The sequence below is a fragment of the Aulonocara sp. 'chitande type north' Nkhata Bay genome, linkage group LG1, assembly GCF_057382095.1.
Source record: "Aulonocara sp. 'chitande type north' Nkhata Bay isolate Kocher_YH1m ecotype deep benthic linkage group LG1, A_spYH_male_GT1.1, whole genome shotgun sequence".
Classification (NCBI taxonomy): domain Eukaryota; kingdom Metazoa; phylum Chordata; class Actinopteri; order Cichliformes; family Cichlidae; genus Aulonocara; species Aulonocara sp. 'chitande type north' Nkhata Bay.
In genome coordinates this window covers 13,735,586-13,759,612 of record NC_141344.1, presented here as the reverse complement: position 1 = coordinate 13,759,612, position 24,027 = coordinate 13,735,586, and the positions used below count along the sequence as shown (strand labels likewise).

Below are 24,027 nucleotides of genomic sequence, written 5' to 3'. Positions count from 1 at the left end.
TTTTCTCCTCTTCCTCCTCTTCTAACTTAACTTTCTAAATGTCGGCTAGCCTAGATTGCTTGACAATTAAGTGTTTGAATTCTTTTTTTTTGAAGGCCATTATTCAGTTATATTTATTTCCTTTCAGTAATTAGATTTAATTTATTTGACAAGAGGGTCCTTGTGAGATTTAATAAAACATGAGTGTTTTAAAACTCTACAAGGTTCTGTCTTTCTCTCACTGAGCGTTTACTCTCATTAGTTTACGCTAATTTTATTTAATTCATTTTAATTAGTGAATTGCAATTTTAGTTGAAAGCAGGCTGTTGAATAAACATGGAGCCTTAAAAGCTAAACAGGAGTTTAAAACTCCAAAAGATCAATATTCCCTCGAGATACTGTTTAGTACTGCAGTATGTCAAGTATGTCATACTGCTAGTAAACACATCAGAGGGTCATATATGCAACCAAAGACTGGAATGCAGTGTTTTTCTCAAAAGCACATACAGTGATTGTAAAAATTGTTTTATTTGTAGTGCAAATTTTTACAAGTATAAGTGTAATGTATGAATATATATAGCTATTAAACACTACAGTATTGCAGGACACTTTTTAATTTGAGTCCTGGTGAAAAGTTGTCCTGCACTTTGAAATCCATCCATCCATCCACCTCTACTTACTTCCATCTTCTGCTTCTACTTACTCATAGGGCAATAGGTGAGATACGCCCTGTACTGGTGACCAGTCTGTCACAGGGCTAACACAGAGGTATACAACCATTCACACTCACGTTCTCACTTATGGCCACTGCATGTCTTTGGACTGTGGAAGGAAAACAGAGTACTTGGAAGGAAGCCGTGCAGACAAATGGAAAATATGTAAAATATGCAAAAGGACATAATTACCTTTCCCAGTGTAGATCACATTAACTTCATTTTCCATTTTGCTATGTTCCCACCACTGTTATTTGCCCCCCAGAAATAGGCATCTTGCAAGTTTACAGCCTTTATTATTAAAAATTATAAATTTCTACAATAGATCAGCTATTTCACACTTTCCTGCGAGACTGTGCTACTTTTCACTGGCAATAACAGTATACAGTATATATCAGCAACACTATAGAGTATATTTTTTTATGATGAGCACAAGGTTTTGTGACACTTTTAAAATATATTTACAGGTTTTGAACTGAAGATGTTATCCAGTGAAAAATAAGGCCTCTTTTGAGATAAAAGTTCCCCAGGAGTCTTCTAAAGTGTGCTAAAGGTGGGAAAGATACAAGAAGTCAAAGAGAAGAAACTGTGACAAAGTTAGGAAGAAAATAAACAGAATTTGGCACCTCTGTTGTTAAAAAAAAAAGGAAAGAAAAAGAGACACGAGGACGAAACAACCAAAAAACTAACTGAATTAAAAATAAAACAGATGGACACAGCTTACTGAAATATTTCAGAAAAACTAATAGTTAATAATTAATACTAATAATTCAGTATTAGGGAAATCAGCTGTAGCTCAGAGACACCCAATTAATTAGAGCAGACAACACTTATAACACAATGTTTTCTTTTAAGAATATAGAAAACACACTTTTAATAGACAATGGCCAAAAGGACATGGCAACCAAACACGAACAATTTACCAGTGTTAAAATCAACAAGTAGGGAAGGAAAACAAACAGGTCTTCATGCTCCCGCTGTGTGAGATAGGGGTTCTTCACGACCATTGCCCCAGCCTTCTTCTGCTCCCCTCTTGGGATCCTGTGGCTAAGATCAATTGTATTCCCACAGCGCACTCAACACACATACAAAGACACACACAGCAAACACAGCAATAAACGCCTGCCTGGCCCTGGCATCAGGGCTCAGAAGCTTGCCAAAGCAGCCAATCTGTCTGGACCTCACAGCCTCACAGACTGATCGAAAGCACACACCGCTTAGTGTGTGTATGCGTTTCTTTGTATGCACATGTCTGTGGTTACAAAAGAAAGAGGAAAGAAATGTGGTTAAGGGGAGAGGGATGAAGTGTGATTATGTCTGAGTGTGCACTTTTCTTCACTTCCTAACCTGCCCTAACAGAGCACAGATATCTAATGAGATGAACTGTTAAAATAAAGAATAGAGAGAATTGCATTTCCTAAAACAACTCCAGATTAACTGCATTAACAAGTTTATATACCTTAGACTTAGACTGCACCATATTGAAATACTCACATAAACACACTTAAGATTAGGGATGGGTATCGTTTAGGTTTTATCCGATACCAGTACCAAACCGGTACTTTTGAAACGGTGCCGGTGCTTAAATGGTGCTCGAACCGGTGCTTAATCAATGGAAAAAAACACCAACTTTGTCCAAAAACCTCTCATGTTCAGCTGTTTTTTTGTAAAAGGATAACAATGTTAGCCTTTTCTGCAGCTATAGGGGATTTATGGTATCACTCTTGGCTGGAAGCAGCAGAGGTGGGACCAAGTCATTGTTTTGCAAGTCTCAAGTAAGTCTCAAGTCTTTATCCTCAAGTCTCAAGTCAAGTCTCAAGTAATGTCAGGCAAGTCAGAGTCGAGTCTCAAGTCACTGGTGTAAAAGTCCGAGTCAAGTCACAAGTCTGAAACTTTGAATTTCAAGTCCTTTCGAGTCTTTAAAAAAAAAAAACACGAAAAAATAATGTTGCAGTTATGCTAAATGTAAATATTAGACCATGTAATTTTAAAATCTGTGTTTTTCTCAACACATGACAAAATAGTGAACTTAGAAAATATACACAAATTGTGAAATTGCACCTCTATAAAATGCAGCTCAATTAAACTTAGCTCCTGGAATAATTTTCACCGACAGTTCTGAGATAAGCTGCATGTTATTCTTGGATGCGGTTGTAGGACCAGCTTTAAAATCGCATGACAAAAATATCATACACATTAAAAAAAACTGTATCACCAACGTAGCCTGGACAACATTTGCTAGTTAGATGAAGTCAGCTATCTCATCGTAGCATATTTATATGCATATTTATAATCATACGGTTCTTGGAGTGAGTGCATACACTCATGAAGTTTAGTAACTTCAGGTCACTGCAACAAGCCCAGGTACAGTTTACCGACGGATGGGTACAGGACCTTGAAATGCACCGTGTAGAACGAAAGACCATCGTACGTATCATAAGTTTACCAGTCTCACAAATTGTCGTCATAAATACACATTCCTTAACCGTTTATTAATAGGACCTTTGAGCTCAACGGTAATTAATTAGTAGTGGAAATAATTTCTGGTAGCATCACAGAAATGTAGCAGTGACAACAATATTGTATGCTGTAATCGTACTGGACAATTAGTGATACAAAAAACCTGTTTTATCCTGTGAATAAAAGTATATGTTTTTGTCAATGTACCATAATAACAGAAGCGAAACGCAATATTGTGTCAGGACAATTCACTATTTATGCACAATAAATAAAGGAGCATAGCGCGACAATTTCTGTTCAGCGCCAGACTTGCTTGTAACCTATATCACTAATTATGTTATAAAAATGACGTATTAACTACTAAAAAACACTGACCTTTGTGTAAATGCTTGGAGCAGACTAACCTGTGAGCTGGAGGGTTCTGGGACGTTATATTTGATCTTTGAATGGCTGCAATCCAGTCGCGTCTTTGTTACTTCGGAAACATGGCTCGAACAATTTCTCTTCAACGACGTAATCCGATAACAACCGATCTCTTTACCCGTCGGCTTCCCGTGGCTGTCATGCGACCGGCTATTGCAGTTAATAATACAACAGCTTCTTGACATTTTTGTGTTTCTTTTTATCGCTGTATAACTGATTTTAATTGAAAGCCTGCGTGCGCTAGTACCGCTTGCCACGAGTTCCCAGAATCCTTTGCGGTTCTACCCGTGAATGACGTCACATTTTCAATCTCTATATAATATGCATGTTAAATTTTATATTTGGGGTAAAATATCAAGTCTTTTCAAGTAAACCGGTTCAAGTCCAATTCAAGTCCCAAGTCATTGGTGTAAAAGTCCAAGTCAAGTCACAAGTCTTAGAACATTTTTTCAAGTCAAGTCTAAAGTCATAAAATTAATGACTCGAGTCTGACTCGAGTCCAAGTCATGTGACTCGAGTCCACACCTCTGGGAAGCAGTGCTTAATCAATGGAAAAAAAACACAAACTTTGTCCAAAAACCTCTCAGTTTAGCTGTTTCCCTCTTTTTCTTTGGTCATTTTAGCCTTTTTGGCCAGGGTGAAGGGAGTATCTGCCATCAAACAAGAAGACAGCCGCATGTAGCTATGATGGTGTTTGCTAGTTCACCTTACATGCGTTAATGTAATAACGTGGTTAGCCTACTCAACGTAAATTACACACGAACAACATTAAGCTACTCACGCAGAGAAGAACGGCTGCTGCTGCCGTCATCATCCTTCATCATTTCTGCTACACTGGCAGGGCTAGGGGCCAGGACTCTCCTCTTCGTGTTTTTGGGGGATGTTGCTCCGGGTCCGATAACAGGCACCACACCCGCAGTAGATGTGCTCGGTGTGAGGTCTCGCAGCAAGCTATCAAATACGGCACATTTCTCGGCTTTTAACAAAATGCTATACGTTGCCAGGTGTTTCTTCAGATTTGAGGTGTTACCTCCTTTGACACTATCACAGTATCACCTTAAAGCACTTGTTGCAGGCTGCTGAGTTTGCATATTTTGCTGTGAAGTACAGCCAGATGTTTGACCGCTTCGCCTTGGGCATTTTTAATCTGTAGCTCTGCTCTAAAAGAACATAGGTACCTGGGCCCGCCTACTACGCTTGCAAAGGTAAAATGATTGGCTGGAATCCAAAGTGTATGACATCTCAGGGAAATAAAGCACCGAAATGTGCGCTGCTTTTCGGTCTGGTTACTACCGTTTATGTCAGAACGATACCGGTACCCATCCCTACTTAAGATGCTCCTAAATCATCTAAATCACTAATACTACCTAAAGGCACGCTATGAAAACATGTAGTAACGGAAAAACAAAAGCAAATTTCAGGTCTCAAATTTTATAGCACATATTTTGATACTTTAAACAAAAACAAGAATAAAAATTAGACTTGATCTCAAAAGAAAACAAACATTTCCTTTCACGGGTGTAAACATTCTCTCAGAAAATTACATCTGTAGACTCAGATTTCCAAAAATGAATAGAAGTATAAAACTGAAATAAATAAAGTGACAGATGCAGAAACAAAGAAAATGACACAAAGAACAGAGAAATACACAGGGGGCAAAGGGAGGGAGAGGTATAAACAGATGGACACAAAGATGGAAATAGAGAGATTGTAAAAGACAAAAGCAGTCAGCGAGTTGCTTTTTAATCTTCTGTAATATTCGTTTAATGAGCATATTTTGCTTTTCCTCACTGAGCCCCTTGTTTGTCCTTGTGTACCACTCACCGCTTAGATTAGATACATCCAACTAGGTCACACGATTACTGCTGATTCACCGCACTGGGACAAGGGGAATGATTGATTTTTATATTATAATCCTACCCTGGGATTTTAGTACTGGCTTCTGCCCTCTAGTAACCGTCATCAGAGACCAAATCCTCTTCCCTTGCCTCTCATAAAGAAGAACATGGGGGCATACTCTGTAAGCTTGTCATGTTATTTAAAGTGGTAGCGTACAAGGGTTTAGGGGGTAATGGAACATGAACCGGATGTGTGGCATTGAGTAACTTAGATGGTCTTCACCATGAGTGAAAAATACTCTAGTATTAGTAATACACTGCATGTTTAAAAATTGGGAAAACATGCATGAGAGAATATATGTGTCAAAACCCATAAATCAACTAATCTCTTTATAACCTCCTGCTCCCTATTTTAAAAGTTTTAAAGTAATTTTCTCTTCATATCTTCTCATCGTTTTATGTCTATATTAAACAAAAAGAAAGAGGGCAGGCCAATTTGTTTAACCAAGTTCATTCGAAGTGAATAACTTCTGTCATACAAAATTTTTTTAATCTGATCTGAAATATTCTGTAATAGTGGCACCTGCAAGTATGTGTGTGTGTGTTCTTGTGATTTGGCACCATTCAAATAACACTGAATTGAAATGAAATGGAAAAACTGAAACTCTTCTTCTATACACAAAGGGAAAAAAGAAATTGAAAAGTAGAAATTTCTTTCACAAATTGTCAGGTTTGTTAAATAATTTACAGTTAATATAGATCACAGACTTCTGACAAGTTCTTACTGTGTGCCTTTGATTAAGTTAGAAACTCCACTTATTATGTAGCTCCTGGTGTCAATGTAGATTTTTTTTTTGAAGATTTTTTCCTCCTGCTACAATGACATAAATGGAACACATTTTATGGGAAAAAAACACACAACAAGAAGCAAGGACACATACACAAAAATTGGGAGAATTTAATTTGTACGTGCAAGTTTATTTAGTGTTTTATTGATTATTATAACACATACCACACTATACCTTCAAGATAATATGGCAGTTGTACAATTGCACGATATATATTATTATTATCAATAGGAGGCTAATCCTACTGCAAGTGAATTCCCCCTTGAAAAGTTGAAGATCAATGGGCAATCTGCAATAATCCTCACTACACTAAAACCTCTCGTAGGACATTTTATTGCACCTGTGCAGTCAGTTTTATGTAAGGCTATAATCCATGCCAGGAAAGGGTTATGTGAAAGGGAGAGAGGGAGAGACCAGACATATATTTAAACAGAATTTAAAAAGCAAAATATTGTCTTAAAACTGATGCTTGTGCATCCATTATATTTACTTTTTTAATTGTATTATTTATATAGAAATATAAAAATTTATTGAATGGTATGTCCGGGCTGCATGGTGTACCCCCACGTAAAACATTTCACCATTCAGTTCATAAATTTCTCTGACATTTCTTCATCACCCTCAAATCCACTCTAGTTAGGGGATCACTGTGGGGATATGTACAGCCACACCACAGGCAAGAATCGATTTGCTCTCAAGGCTGCCTTGATCATTTTTTGTGAAGTCATTGGTCGGGGCTTTAAGAGTCTGAGAATTTTCTCTGAATTTGAACCTTAGAGTTAAAAAAATATATAGCTTTAGAAATCCAAGGAATTTTGAATACGGTCTTTTTTGGGGACAGTTTGCATTGCACTTTTTCACACTTTTTTACCCATGAGCAACACAAAAATTGCATTTGGAATATTTTAGGATATTTGCATTTCTATATTGGATTCAGCTGTGTCAGAATATTTTGTCTGTGGCTTACAATTAAATATTTCAAAACGCTTTGTTGAGAAACACTTGACTTCAAAGTGACAACCTCTGCCTTTTTTTGATTGAAAACTGCAGTTGAAATTAAATATTCATTTTCTTCATTTCCTTCTTATATAAATTCAATTTTAATTGTCTTCTTTTTCATCACTCGAGGCTCACGGTAGCTTTGCAACGGTTAAAATAGTTTAAAATTATATTATTTAAACGGATGTCTTTAATTGTCCATCTTTGATGACCATTGTTGTGATCTAATATAATATAAATAAAACTGAGTTGAACTGAATTGAAATTGAATAAACTTTATATTAGCTTTAAATAAACAGCATATTCCAAGACCGAGCCTTCCCTTTGCTTCAGAATATTTTTTCTGTTGTATAGCTGCCAACCCTTCATTTTACAATCACACCCTAAACTTTTACTCATATTACCACCAATGATCAGCAAAAAAGTGTTGATTGCTACTTGATCTCCAAACCCATTGGCCAGCCTGCTATCCCGCCATATTTCTGACTAACTCTGCGATAGTGACAAGCGCTGTTCCTGAGTACAATACACAAACATACAGCTCTTGTCAGCTTACACCTCTCTCCAAACCTTTAAGCTTTTATTTCCAGTCAATTTCCCCCCAATAACCCCTCTGCCTTTACCTTAGAGACAAATTAAATCTCAAACAGGTTACACGGGATGACGGTGAGAGAGAAAGCAAACCATAGGGTTTTAAAAAAAAATGCAGGATGGAAGTCTGAGGCCGAGGTATGACAGAGATGCGAAGACGTGAAAAGAGAGAATACTGAAGATACGGAGATGACAAACTGACAGAGAGTTAAAGGAAGAGAGGAAGTCGAAGTGTGTGCATGGAAAAGAGAGGCATTTGTTACCTGGTTGTAAACCACTGTGCTGCACATAAATCCCATTACTTTGGGAAGAGCATTGGCTGATCCCTCCGTTACCGTCACCCACGCATCCCCAGGAAATTGAAGCTATAATTCTCAAATCCTCTGTTCCTCCCCATTGCCTAACTCTCACTTTTCTTTGTCTTCTCAGATTTTCTCTCCATTTTTTTTTCCTGTGGCTTAAATATTTAATTAGTTTGTTTATTTATTTTGCAAATTAATGATAGCTCCCATCAACAGTCTGCAGAAAATGTTGTGAACTGAGATTAAAAAGTGAATAGGCTAGACCTTAAGCAGAAATAACTTTGCAATGTAGATGGATAAATGTTATAATTGTTATACCATCACTGGATTGAATGGCACTGTGATGGACTGATAACCTGTCTATTGTGTACCCCAGCTCTCGGCCCATTAAACCTTGGATAGACTCAGGCCCTTGAATTGAAAAAGAGGTTAAATGGATGGATTGATAGATTGATGGATTTAAGTGATTTTTACACCCAGACAGAATAAATCACCAACAGTCGTCTTTGGATGGGTTCAGTCCTATATATATTCTGGTTGATGTCTTAACTCTTTAAAGGCTGTGGGACATAGGGGTAACAACAGAGCAGGAAGAAACTCTTAACATGTACCTTATAGAGCTACCGTATAGACCCACTGTTTTATTTAAACCCAGTCTCTGGTTTACCTGACTTATGTTTTAACTATGTATGTCCTATCTATTAACCTAACCTACTATGTACAAACCCTACCTGGAGAAACGTGCAGACAGCTCAGACTTAATGATAAAATCAATTAGATCAGCATACAGTAGGGCTTTTCTACATTGCATCTCCAAATAAATTTATTTCACTGTAAATTAATTAAACAAACAGGCACATAACCAAGCGTGAAAGCTTCCATTGAGGTTTGTTCAATGCTTAGAAGGGTTTGCAGGCCCACAGGGGTTTACTTTCCTAGTGCTGTGATTTGATACAATGGGAGTAGACAGTGCTATTTATGTGCTGATTGCAGCTGTTACACCAGTGAAATTTCTTGTCAGCTTCGGAGCCATCACTAGTGAGGTTAGCTAAAGAGATATCCCATTAGTGCGTGTGTGTGTGTGTGTGTGTGTGTGTGTGTGTGTACGTATGTGTGCTTGCTTGCACTTTTTTGTTACCCATTAGAGTGGAAGAATGTGTGTAGAGCTCTGTGCACATTCTTGTATTAGCAGAAACATGCACCTGTAAACTTGTTTGTTAAAGCTCTGCACCACTTTCATTACGCCGATTGCAATCTGCTAAAAAATAAATAAATAAATAAAAAAATGAGAGAGAGATTAGATGAGAGGATGTAGTGCATAAAGTCTATTAGAATGAATTGCTTCCTGTACCCTATTGGTTGGTCTCTTACTGAGGATTAACAGTCTCAGGTTGATAAAAGCCTAAATTCTTCTACTCCTTGTCCTCCAGAGCCCATTTAAAATTATGGCTGGAGAATTCTTAAATCAATTATGAGTCAATAGACAGATAGGTCGATTATTAAATATATTTATATTGAATAGCTTGAACATAGTTTTTCAGCTTGAGCATATTTTTTCATAGCATACAGTTCTTTTAGTCCCACAAAAATACATGAACGAAAAATAAATCATAAATGATTGTCATAAATGATATGAATACGCACTATACAACAAATTCTGTCATGACTTTGTCTTGATCAGGACCCACAATTACAATGGTATGTGAGACAAAATACAAAGAAAAGTAACTAGAAAAATATGGGTTAAAGATGATAAAGATGCCTCTTTTAAATGTCCACGTTCATAAGTGAACTCCGACAAAGGACAGCTTGATTTCTACAGATGAATACTTTTCTTTTTTCTTTTTTTTAAGTGGTAGAAGAGTGATACATTGTCAAAACCCTTTCAGTTTTTCAAGGACCTTTTTGAAGTATTGCTAGTGGTGTTTTTCACAGATGACAGATTGCACATATTGCTGCTTATAATTAAACCCATACTATTGTGGATTCAGTAAAACCTCTATACCTTAAAAACCTCTAAGCCTCTTTCATCCCTCATCATTCACCAGTGTGCTAATTAGTTATTGCAAAAAATATATATTAAGATCAAACATTGTTTACTTTTAATTTTATGTCTCCATATAGTAAAAAAGTATATAAAAGTCATCAACTTGTTGTATGTTTGTATGTGAAAAACCAGTTAAATCTTTTTTTTTCTTCTTTTTAAGCATTCACTTAGCCAGATAGTTTAAGGGAGAGTTACACAGATGATTTCCAGCCAGAGAGCCGTACTGTAACAACCAAAGATTAGTGACTTGTGACCACTGAGCAGCTCCAGTAAAGAAACTGTGGTTTGACTGCTTCGCCCCAGGCTGTTTTTACTCTAGTTGATGAGGGAGGTGAAAACCTTTCTATTCTAGTGTACCAAAAAGATTTCTGCGGCAACTTGGAGGATTTAAATGGGTGACATTTTGGTCACAAGCTAATTTCTCTCAATGTTAACCTCCTGTCACCCCATCTACACCTTGTGGCAAGATATGCAAAAACCTATTACAAGTTGTTGCAAATACTATTGCAGCCTACTAGAGCCATTTGAGTCTGCTGCTTAGACTGCTTAGGTTTACACTGAACTAGAATATATAATGAAACGTGTTTTGAACGTGAACTGTAAAATAATCCATATTTGATGCTCCAAATAAGACAGAGACTCCTTTTAAACTAAACAACACAGGAAGCCAAAATTGTTATGTACACAAAATTGACTAAATATCCATTTACTGGTTTTATATAACTCTAAATTCCCAACTTTGACCTGCTTGCAACCGCCTGAATAGCTGAATTTAAAAAATATATGTTTATTGCAACTGATTTGAAAATATCAAATAAATATGAAACAAAATAAATGAAAAAGTGGTATAGGATATGCCATTTAAACTTTGCCTTAATGTTTCCATTTGATATTTGTGCAGACAGCATTCTAAATAGCATGTGGAAACCACAACGTGCGTTACACGGTTTTCACTGTTGCTTTGGATGTACGTCTCCAAACATCATTGTAGGTGGTTAATATCACATTTTTCATATTGTCCCCTCTTCAACTTTGGCCCCAGCTTTTACTCTGTTGTCTTTTACTCTTTTACACTTAGTTTTTCCCCGTCGTGTAGTATGTGTCCCTATCCTCACTCCTCTGCCACTTTTTTTCCCCTTTGGAACATGCTAGGGTCCAATTGATTTCTTTCTGTGCCAACAGCATTTTTCAGCCTCTTTTGCAGTAGCATTACGGGTCATCTTGTACTTTTCTGTTAGGTCAGTCATAGGAAATGGAGGCAGTGACTAGGCGATGATATGAGAGCAGAACAGGGACCTGAATTACCTTTGGTACACTGATTAGTTTGTACGGAGAAAAGCTATATACTCAAAGACTCATGCTAAGACCCAGACAGCAAACAGACACTGAGATACAGGAACTGTAATGTTTTAATGTGGTGATTATCTTGCTATTTTTAAGTCTGGTGTTGGTAATGTTTTATGCCATTTCATGTATCACGTCTATTCTTTTTATGTCTTTCACTATTTTATTATTCTTTAACTCAGCTATTGGTTGCACTTTATGACCTTGCACTGTCTCTTTTATTGTACTGCTCCATCTTGTTTTGAGTGCTTTTACATTTTGAAATTTTTTCCCATCACTTGGGCTCTGTGAAACAGAGTTACATTGCAGTGTATTTTAATATGGCTGAAAAGACCAAATAAAGTGAACTTGAACTCGAATGTGAGCTTGAAACAAGCACATATTTATACGTACTTTCTATTACAATTGCAGGCAAAAGAAACTTTTAAAGACAGTAAAGTCATACCTTAAAAATGCTCATAATAGAAATGTTCACAACTTAATTTTTTCGCTGAAAAAACATGTATCGTTCCCATTTAAACTACTTTTGTTTGTCTGTTCGTTTCTTTCCGTGTGTCTGTGCCCCACAGGTCCACCAATGATCCGACTGTCAGTGAATGATACAGTGGTGGTGGATCCTGGCCAGGATGTGCGCATAACCTGTGAGGTCACAGCAGGTTTCCCTCTCCCCATTGTGACGTGGTCACGTTACCCTGGCCCTCTTCCCCTCAGTGCTCAAGTTCGAGGAGAATCACTGATTTTGAGAGCTATCACACCAGCGGATGCAGGCTTCTACAACTGCACGGCAGTCAACAATGTGGGTAACCCTGCACGCAAGAACGTCAACCTCGTTGTGAGAAGTAAGTAATGTTTGTATGTATTTGCACCTGTGAAAAGGGGTGATGCTTTTGCAAAAAAATAAAATAAAATCTAGATTTGTGTTTTTTACAACCTTGGTATAAACTAGCTCCAGTTGCACAATTGCAAAAGATTGTTTTTCAATTGGAATTGCTGTTTAAAAGATTCTGGATATACTTTCAGAATTAGTCTGAATGTGTCAATGAGACTTTTGGTGTTTTTTAAATATTGTCCAGTCCTCATGTATTTATTATTATTACTTAAAAAAAACATATAGCAATGTGACATTCCCATGTGATAATACTGCATATGGTTGGCAGGAATTGTTAAATCTTTGCATAATTTAGGCTTCTCATTCACTGATTTTACAACTAAAAATCATGTTGCATTTAATTCTTTGGCTAGCCAGGGGGTAGTTAAAATAGTTGACAAAGGCACAGTCAGGATCCTTTTCTCATTGAGAAGTCTCGTACAACTGATAATTGCTTTATGCAAAGTGTCTGTATAGTCCTCGTTAGCTTCATTCGTTGACATTTGTGAGTCTGCGCGTGCATGCGAGTGTGTGGAGCTAGCTGCTGATCCGTCATTAACGAAGCTGATGTGAATCTTGTCAGAATGGGCGGGTTAGAATACAGAATACTTCCATTCTCTCTCCCCTCTGGCTATTTTTAGCCCCTTTAATCATCTTTATTCACTGCAATTAGTTAGACTGGAGTGGAAGCAATTAGCAACAGTCTCTTCTGTTAGTTAGCACTGTGGAGAGCGTATGTTAGATGGGCTTCTCCTGTTAGCTTAATGGGCCTGAACACACTGTCACACCAGCGCAGGTGGCAAGATGCTGAAAGAGACACACATTCACAGTCAGTGAGTTCATAAAGGAAAAAAGTCTGCAGGCAGGTAGGTAGACAAGTGCATCCAAATATTTAAGGAGTATACATGCACACACGCACTCACATTAATCAGGTAAAGTCGCAAGTTCATGTTAGCCATATGGTCACTGCTTCATATCCGTGGCTCCACCCAAGTATCTTGTTAACAAGCTCAAAGGAGTTTAAATCAAGCTCTCCTCTCCTCCTTACCCCCTGTCTCTCCCCTTCGTGGGGAAACAGAGAGCTATTTTGTATTCAACATGGAAATCTGTTGGGGAAACGGAGCCTTTGAAACTGAAAATTAAATGTGACAGTGTGAGAGTTACTCGTTGTCCTTGATTTTGTTTCCCCCCTCCTCCTTACCCCCCTGTTATTTTATTCTGTATTTGGCTCCTTTTGTCTTGGCTTCCTTCACAATTTGATTCTTCCTCTCTCACTCGCTTTCTTTCTTCTCTAATTTCCTCTTTCCTTTGGTACAAGGCGACCTCTTCATTTTTTTCTTTTTTTGTTTTGTTAGTGGTGTTGGGGGTGGGGGTATTAACCATGCTTCTTCTCCTGCATTCTTCTGTTTAGTTTCTTTTTATTGAGTAGTATCAGTTCCTTCTTTTTGATCTCACGAATGTGTTTTTCTTCTGTTTGTTTTTTTAATTTTAATTTGTACACTTTACTATTCTGTACTGGAATGGAATACAACCGTTCAAATAATTTGCCTTTCCTATGAAATTTTTGACTTTTGGAAAATCTGAACAACCAAATACCGTATTTCCCGGACTACAAAGCGCACCTGAATATTAGCCGCACAAGCTAAAATCAGGGGAAAATCCTGTTTTGTACATACATTAGCCGCACCTGACTAAAAGCCGCAGGTGTTTCAATGTTGACTTATCATATGTAAGAGAATATGCACAAAGGGAATTGTCAGGAAAGAGATGGCTGTTTGGAGACACACCCCTTTTATTAATATTTTGAAAAACAAGTTCTGGGTACATATTTGCACAACTTTTTAGGTATATGTAAAAGTAGCGGTAATTACAAGTACGAAACATGTACTGTGCTTCATAAATGAGTAACAAATGTAGTACATAACAATAACCTACAGCACACCAGAAAAATAGATTCGGACTACCTTTTAGGCTCAAGAAAAGTCAGTCATTCACCACCATCTTCCTGCGCACTAAAACCACCAAAGTCCTCTTCTCCAGTGTCAGATACGAACAGGCTCAGGGTGGCTGCGTCATCCACTCTCAGCTTCTTTCCTTCGTTGTCACTTTCAAAACCAAACAAATCCTCGTTGACAGTGTCAGAGTCGAACACCCTCAGAAGGGCCGTGGCGGTGTCCTCCTCTCCATCATGCAGCAGTCCAGCCCTTCGAAATCCGTTGGTGATCGTGGATGTTTTCACACTTTTCCACGCTGTCAGATTCCACCGGTGGAGTTGAGCATGACTTGCTTTTCGCAATTTCATTGCCACTCGTCATCCACGCCTCCGGCTGAACATGTAGCGCTACTTTGAAGTTCGTTTTTCGCGCTACTTGTACGGCACTATGTTGCCTGGCGGATGGACATGTGACCAACATACCACTCTTGAACCCCGATACTGTGTGTCTGATCACATGCCCTTCCGCCAGGCAACGTAGTGCCGTACAACAGCGGAACAAACAAAACAAATCGTCTTACGATATGACAAAAATCATGGATAATCCATAGAAAAGCCGCACCTGACTAAAAGCCGCAGGGTTCAAAGTTTGTGCAAAAAGTAGCGGCTTATAGCCCGACAATTACGGTACTTGGTTCCTTTGTAAAGTGTGTCAATGAATAAAGGGGATGCAAAAAATGTTCACATACATGTCAAGAAGCATTTGCTATCTAAAAATAGTTTTATATATCAAATCAAAACTCTCAGTTGAAAAAGAACAATAAATGAAAGTGGTATTTGTTGTTCTCCGGTCAGGGTGTGCGAGATGAAGATTAAGGCTTTTACATTAATTATAACTCTGCTTTGGTCATCTTCAACTTCCAGGTTAATTTCAGCTTAAACCAATTTTCCCACTCTCATGACTTACAGTTGGTATGATTCTCCTGACAGTACACAGAATTGCAAAGACAGACATGTTAGGTCAACTTGTAAGATTAGAAAAGCACTACATAAATGTGATTACTTTTTACATCTCTTAATGATTTCGTTGAACAAATGATTGCATGAGCTAATTTTTTCATCTGGTTATGTTGAGGTATGCCCACTGTATCTCTGGGCACTCTCTCTACAGTGTCTCCTTGATTAAATGTGCTAAAAATTAATGTATGTCCTTGGGTTGTGCTTAGTGATGTGCGGATCGATCCTGAAATATCGATTCCTCCGATACCAATCATTTATGTTCTAGAATCGATTTCTCACATTAAAATATCGATATTTTAGTAATTTAGGGTTAATTTGTAGTTTATCATTAACAGCAACACAGTGGAAAGAAACTATAACATTCGGATTGTCTACATTCAAAGGAACTACTTTCTCTTCCGCCTTTCATAGTCATGTGCGAAATACGGCTGTATAAATGTCTCGCAGCCCCTTGGCGTGCGCACTCGCAACAATGGCTGAGCGTAATTGAAGTCATGTGCGGACGTATTTTACCTCCACACACAGCTGAGACGTGGTTTGCAATACATGTGGCAAAAAAAGTGCTCCAAGAGTGAGGTGTTGTGGCCATACTAGGGAGACATTCAAAAGGGCTGTTGGGGGGGGGGAATACATTTTACAGGGTTTATTTATCGGATAAAATACGTTAAATGTCACCGTTATTATTGGCCGGCCCGGAAACAGCGGGAGTGTCCAAATTCAGAGGAGGACCCGGCCTTCGCGGTCTAAAGAAAGCCGGGTAGTATGTCACGAGCTCCCTCGGTGGAGTGAAACTCAGCCGTCTGCTCCTTGCCATCTAAAATATAACCGGGAACTGACGTAAACTCTCGACCGTCTCACACTTATGTTTAACCATTTTCTGTTTGACGTTTATTCAGCTGTGTGAAAACCACGGAGGAACCCTTCCGAAGGATTAATAAAGTCAAATTTAATTTAATCAAATCTAATAACTTTAATCTCAGCCAAACCGATTTACTCACGAACAAATAAAACACTGAAAAAGCCAAACAATAACATTTTTAAGTTATCAAAGTGACTTATATATCATGTTTAACCCGAATAGGGAAAGAGGGGGGGGGTTGAAGACGATCAGAATTGGCTGGGCCCGCTATGAATTCTGCAATATGATTTTTCAATTTTGTTGTCCTAGAAAATCGGTCGAAATTTGGGAGAATGGTGGCTCCGGGAGATTTTCGGGAGGGCACTGAAATTCGGTATTCTCTCGGAAAAATCGGGAGGGCTGGCATGTATGGTTGTGGCAACATCACTAACCTTGTCAAACACCTCAGAGTAAATCATATCACAGAATATGACGAGCGTATGTTGAGGTGAACTGAAGAGGAGGAGAGAGTCAGGTGCTGCTAGGGCGAGACAGACGTCTCTCACAGAGTCCTTTAGTGCTGCAGGCAGGCAAGGTGTTCAAATAGCACAACTTCATTTTTTTTATTTCTATATGAAGAACCCTGCATTATTAAGTGATAAGAACAAATAATCTGATGTCCTGTAATCATTATGACGCTATAATTTGAGATACAATAAATAAAATAAGTTTTTGTACAAAGTATCGGTATCGGATCAGTATCGCCGATACCACCCTGAATATTACTTGGTATCGGATCGGAAAGAAAATCAGTGGTATCGCACATCACTAGTTGTGCTTTTCTGTTTTCCTAGGGACTATATATATAGTTTAACTACAGAAAACTCTAAATTAAGTAAAGACCAAGTGGAAATTAAAAGATAAATAAGAGCATTTAGCAACTGTAGTAGTGGGAAAAAAAGACAGACCTTGCCAGTGATACCTAGTCATGCTTATCCCTTTTATTAATTTTTTTTGCATTATTATTTTAATTTTGTATTTTTTTTTTAGTACATTTTGTACCAAATGCATTTATATTGTAACAAATATTAAAAAATTTTCTTCTTTCTTTTTTCCCTCTCTACCACCACAAAAAGCAATGAGCAACCTCACCTTCCAAATTACACCAGACTCTAACAAGGACAGTGAAACCATTCAAATGGGTCGTGACCTTAAGCTCTCATGCCATGTTGATGCCACCCCCCAGGACAAGGTCAACTATACCTGGTACAAGAACGGGGCACCAGTCTTCAACTCAGATAGTTTGATTTTACTGCGCAGTGACCCAGACATGGCACCTGGCACCAGCAGTCTGGAGATTGTGGACATGAAATTCAGAGACTTGGCCACCTACAGCTGCATGGCCAGCTTTTCAGGCAGCACAGTGCGAGAGCTTCGTGTTGATGTCAACATTTCTCAAAACAGCGGTAAGAGTTTCCCCTTTTTCCTTGTTATTCTTTGTACATGTATATGTATAATGATGGCTCAATAAATATTTGTCTATTAAGGCCACGAACACATGCAGATTCAAATGGGTTACGGTTAGCTGTAAATCGCCCATGCATTTAATTAAGCTCTTGATCGTCATTAATAAATATGTATGGTGGCAACCACTTAATAGAGGTTAGGCAGTTGCTGTTTGTGGAATAAACAAACTTCTAAAACAAACATGTTTGAGTTGACTGATAAACTAATTGAACAAATGTTCAGGTACACAATGCTGCTTAACCTAAGCAGTACATTTAGTATGTAAAAAAAACAAACAGTTTTTCCTAAATCTAAAGGGGTGTAATTTTTCATGAATTATATGAATCTTAACACTATCTCATGCCAATGATTAAATATTCTAGCAATCTGTGTTTTTACATCATGTGACATGTTAAAACATAATAGCTTAGTGGTTTACCCATTCACCTAACAACTGAAAGATCCTAGGTGTGATTCCAGGAAATCCATTTGTGGTTGCACCAAGAAGGGCATCTCAAAATTACAAATTAAATATGCAGAGCTACCCGCTGTGCTGCAACCCCTTGTGAATAATGGAACAACTGAAAGTTAGCGTCTTCATTCAGACAGTTTTTATCCCATTTCTTCCCTCTCTACCTCTGCCTTGCACTGCTTGTTGCTTTGATGGTTCAGTTGTGTGTGTTCATGTATTCTTTCTTGTGTGTTTTAAATCATAATATATACTTAATCCTAGTAATAATATTTTTAATGTTCCCACATGTCATTAAAACTGTGCGATTGTCTAATAAAATCAGCTCTTTAAATGTCAGTGCCTGTCATACAATTTTATTGTCCATCTGTCTCTGTTTCCCTAGTTTTTGCCAGTTTATCCATTAGCACTATCTGATATTTTAAATCATGTTTGCCCTCGGACTTCTTGTTAATTAATCTGAAATTTATTTTTGATCCAGAAAAAAAGTGCCAGTTTCTCGTTAGCTTGGCAACAAGGACAAGGATTACTTTATTAACCTTAGAGCCCAAGGTTATGTATTCGTGCTTACACTTTTCTAATGTTACTGACTACGTTGGAGGATATTTTAAAGTGGAAACTCTAACAATAGCCAAGGGTTTAAGGAACTGTTATTCTTAAAAAAAAAAAAAAATATATATATATATATATATATATATATATATATATATATATATATATATATATATAGTACTGTTATAGCAATTTCTAAACAAGAATTATTATCTGATCAGATTATATGGAAATGACAAAAATTAAATTCACACTTTGTCTTACTTGCATTTTTTGTCTTTGCTTTCTCCCAGTCTCTCCTCCAGTGCTGACTGTTCCACCCGGACGTCAGGCTGTAAGTGTGCGAGAGGGAGGTAATGCCGAACTGGTGTGCTTAGTCGTAGATGGCAAACCACGTCCTCCTATACTGTGGTCACGGACAGAAAAGGACTTGCTAATGCCCTCGGGGAAGCCCACAGTGGAGACGCCTGATGGTCGCTTGAGGCTAAAGAACGTTAGCCGGGACATGATGGGGGCATACAGGTGCCAGACTGCTCCATACAATGGGCTTAACATTAAACGCAGAGAGGCACAGGTTCAACTCAATGTGCAGTGTAAGTATGGATCAGCGTACTTTCAGTTCAACATCCAAAATCCTTTGGCTTAAGCTGAATACAGGTCTCTCAGATTAAGAATATATCCTGGTGTCAGTAAGTCTAGGTTAGTGTAAACTCTTTTCAAATACTTTTTTGGGTGCAGCTTGTGTACTATTAGGAAAATGCACGATAATACATGATAACACCAGCAAAAAAATTAATGATTCTGAAGGCGTCACAGAAGCTAGGAAGGAAACTGGCTGTTTAACTTCAGAGTGCAAGGTGCCTAACCTATTGCATCTCACACATTTTACATTTTCTGCAATTAATCGATCAAAGTTTTCAGTTACAATCAAGGAAATAATTTCATAATCCATTTCTAAATTTATAAATTTGCTTACTTACAAAGAATTGAACAGTCTTTAACTTTTAGTAGAAGGTTGAATTGAATGGAAAGAGACAGAGTATTATTCTATGTTTGACTGTGGGGATGGTCTTATTTGGGTCATATTCAGCATTTGGTTTCCTACCGCCAATGCGGCAATTTGATATTAAAGAGCTTGATTTTGTTGTCATCTGACCGCAACCTTCTCCTGTTAGTTAGATGTTCACTAGCAAACTTGAGCAGCGGGCTACTACAGGATTGAAATCCTTTGGATCATTGACAAGCTCCTTCTGTGTATATATTTCTTGGGTTTCTGAATAATCACACCAGTAGTTGTCATCCTCCCACCAAGGTTCTTGCTGATGTTTTTGTAGCTCATTCCAGCTTTGTCAGGCTCTACAATCTTGTTCTTTGACAGCTTTTTGGTCTTGTCCATTGTGGTGGAGAGGTTGGAACGGAAGAAATGAATTAACTGGACAGGTGCACGCTAATTTCTGGACTTTAGGTTAATATTGTCTCTCTGTCCATTAAAATGAACATACGGCAAAAATGAATGACCTTTTATTTCTTTGTAAGTGGGCTAACTCAAAATTTTAGCAGAGGATCAAAGTATTGTGATCCCTTATAGGGGAGCATGTAGCGACTAAAGAGGGGAGAAAAACATGCTTACTAATGGGCAGCGAGTGGAAACACGTAGAGAAAAAATCATTTTGACAACTTTCCAACAGAGACCTGTTTCTGTAAATTAAAGAACATATCCTGTTTTTTTTTTTAAATTATTTTACTTTTCCATTAAATTTAAATAATCACTTTTCTTTCTCTCACCCTCATTGAAGTCATAACAGTTATACTTCACTAACAACTATGGACCCTATCAGCAGATAAGAAATTGTAAAAGGTGGAACAGAAAGCAAATGAGGACATACCTCTATTGCTCAGAGGCAGCTTTCACTAAACCTACTGCTTTCCCTTTGTGAACATTCGACTGAGGTCTGTCATTATAAAACTCCCAGAGGATCTACTTTGAGAGAGGAGAGGATGTGTCTTAGTAACGTAACGCATCATTTTGATACCTTTTTCCTTCCCATGAGGTTATCTTCTTTTACTTATTTTTACCATCCTGGAACTTTGACAGCCCTTATCAGTGCTAAGTCATGGAATGTGTGAGTACTACACATCAGCCTGCATATGTGTAAAACTGAGCAAGCCTTTTGCAAAACTTTCAGCCCTTTAAAAGAATATCTCTTCTTCCTTCAACTACTTGAATAAAAACATAACTTTTATTTCTCATTTATGTTAATGTTGTAAGAGTTAGACACTGTGGAATTGTAGATATAGTATATATAGCTTCTATATAAATATAGGTATATTAGGTATATACTAAAGAAACTGAGTATATTTTTAACCAGTTGACTTAGACAGTTGTTTTAAGTTGATACATAGATAATTTTTTTGCATGGTAGTCAATCTGTGAAGTCAGTTTTGAGGTAAACAGTCATTGATAAATTGTATATGTATTTATTTTGTTGTCAAGGAACATTGAAACATTGTAACACTGAAAGTAAATTGTTTATTTCCATGGCTTCATTCATAGATTTAAAAAAAAACTCTCACTGTTCATTCTGCCAAAAAAGTCAAAGGCTTTTTCTTTTATCTCTCCTAAAAACTGTATATTTATCAGGAAGTAAAGGACCAATTTCCCACCTATTTACTGACCTACCTGATAAATACAAGCCCAAATTAGAGCCCTCTCCTCTCCTCCCCTCTTCTCTGCAAGGCGGATTTACAGGGCTTACTAATGCAGGCAGGGTGCAAGGGCGACACTCTGTGAGCTCTGCTGTCTGCACTGGCCAACTCTGATTAATGGACCAGGTGGCCACCGCACTATGGACAGCGAAAGAAACGGAGCAACGAGACAGCTACATGAGCAGGAATAGGAGTGAGCATAACGGGGTTAAGAGAGAGCTTGAAACAGGAAAGCATGGATGGTGATGGGGGGAAGGGGGAAGAGAGGATGAGAAGGTGCTAACAAAGCGAGGGACTGGTTGGCAAATAGAGAAACAAGAACATATTTCAGTGCAGCCAATCAAATTGTGGAAAATAAATTTCCCACTTTTATTCAGCTGCGCCTTTGTCCCCTGACTTAATTTGTTTATTTTATCACGTTTCTTTGCTTTATTCTGTTTACCACTGTTGATTGATGTGAGGGAAGGATGGCATCATTTTTTAAGGCCGATGTAATTAAGTGGATAGGCAGATGCTCGCCACTGTTTCCACTCTTGCCTCTCCCACTCCCACTTTTGCCTTGTATCACTTCTATACTTGCCCAGTGTTCCTTTTTTCCCTCCTGGAGAGGTGGCTGTTCTTCCTCATTGCCATTCTCATCATCATCAATCAGTTAACTGCTGGCCATGAGAGAAGACCTCTCTCTGTCTTGTCATTCTCTTTCTGCATCCTGCATTCTCTCATTCACTCCCCACCTCCCATACTCAATCACTGACTTCTCTCACTTTCACACTGCACGTTCCCTATCATTTGTCTTCCTCTTTGTCTTCTTCTTTAAGAGCGATCCTTTCTTCTCTCATCCCTCCTTACCCCTCATGCATGCTACCTTCCTCTCTCAGTCTCATGTAAATTGATTTTCTCTTTGTGCACTGTAAATGTTTGGCTTGGTCAGTGTTGCATTCCCGGATGAATTCATTTCGCATTCAATAAGATGGATAGCGATGGTGTGTTTACATGGATTATAGTCTTTTGACTATGAAACATTGCAACAGTGTGCTATGAGTCCTGAATGAGAAGCAAATAAATGCAAAAGCAATGCTCTGGAGAATTTTGGGGGGGAAAAGTTTAATTAGAAAGTAAAATAACCACAAAAAGTGGAATCTACTTGAGCAGTTGTTGAAATGAATATATTAGATGAGAAAGGGAACTGTGCTAGCTTAATGATTTCTAAATTGATTACATACCAACGTATAACTCACCTCTGTTTTCCTCCTTGCTTCTATTGCCATTCCTCCACGTTTTGCCTTTTTTCTTTATCCTTCTTATCTATTTCCAAAGTCAGCAATCAGTATGCATATGTGCTGTAAGTGGGAGCAGGGTGTGTGACCATACACTAATCAATCCACTAGGATTACAGTATGACCTTTGACCACTTACACATCCCTCAGCGTCGCACATCATCACATAGCTGTGGGTGTAGGGAGTAGCTAAACATTAGTTTTGAGAGATCAGAGAGGCAGTAATTGTAACAGAGTACACAACACCCAGTTAGCATTTGTGGGAAGAACTTTGGATACATGCTGGGAATCTAGACTATAAGCCAAAAGACAACCTAGTGGCTGAGACGTTAAATGCTTTGGTGGTTTGCGATCTTTTTAGCATTCAGGTGCTTACTCACATTTCTTTGACTGGAGTGCTGGCATAGAATGGTAAACTGATTTCAAACAAGAATTTGGTTTGGCTGTGTATACCCGTCCGTAGCAAAATAAACAACAGCAACAAGAAAAAAAAATATTATTGAAAGTTTTAGTCATAGTGAATTTAAATGTATCTTCTTCAGTTCTTTAGCTTTCAAGAATATGTATTAAATGGATAATGTGTTCAGGCAGGTTATAGCTCTCAGCTTATCTATTCTGGTTTCTGATGTGTAAAATGCAGAAGCTGCTGAATCCTTAAACTTAAATTACGTTAGTCTTTAAAAAGGTGTAACATCTGTGTGTAAATAAAACATTACTTGTCTAGCATCTTTCTTTCAATTGAGTGCAACTCAGCGTAATCAATTAGTAATAGACATATATTATTAATTTAATTAGTAACACTATTAACATTGACTTTATAAGACAGAAAAAGAAGAGAGTTTTTAACCATTATTTTTAATCTCTATACTGTAGAGGCAGGTTTAGGTTTCTGTTTAATCATATCAACACCTCCATTGTCAGCCAACCGGAGATTTTGATATTGTATAAAGCACAATAACAGGATCTCTGTTTCTCTTTCCCTCCCTGCTCCTTGCTTTACATTATCTTACCGTCTTTTTCTTCCCTCCATACTGCAGCTCATTCTGTCTGTCTAAATTACAGGCATAACATAGATTAGACTATAATTACACATCTGTGTCTGATAAACTTGATTCATAAGGGGCGCTAGTCATGCTGTATCACCTCTGGGCCTTAACACCAGATCTCATCAACGTTAGTACTGCAGTACCACCATTAGCATCTTGTCTATTATCTACATGATTAGCCAGGGGTGAACTAGCTGGCTGGTGATTTGTGGCACAGTAATTTGGCTGTGTTGTGTCTTGGCTGACCCCAGGGCAGCAGTGGCTGGTC

General features: G+C 38.0%; 1 protein-coding gene across 2 annotated transcripts in view; it reads left to right on the top strand.

Moving 5' to 3' along the window:
- Positions 1-24,027, top strand: part of mdga1 (MAM domain containing glycosylphosphatidylinositol anchor 1) — a 194,631-nt gene that overhangs the window by 114,326 nt on the left and 56,278 nt on the right. For both annotated transcript variants that reach the window (XM_086278667.1, XM_086278585.1), the window contains exons 7-9: positions 12,114-12,383; positions 17,340-17,669; positions 19,024-19,323. In XM_086278667.1, coding sequence (XP_086134793.1) covers positions 12,114-12,383; positions 17,340-17,669; positions 19,024-19,323 — 900 coding nt within the window. The remainder of the gene's footprint in view (positions 1-12,113; positions 12,384-17,339; positions 17,670-19,023; positions 19,324-24,027) is intronic.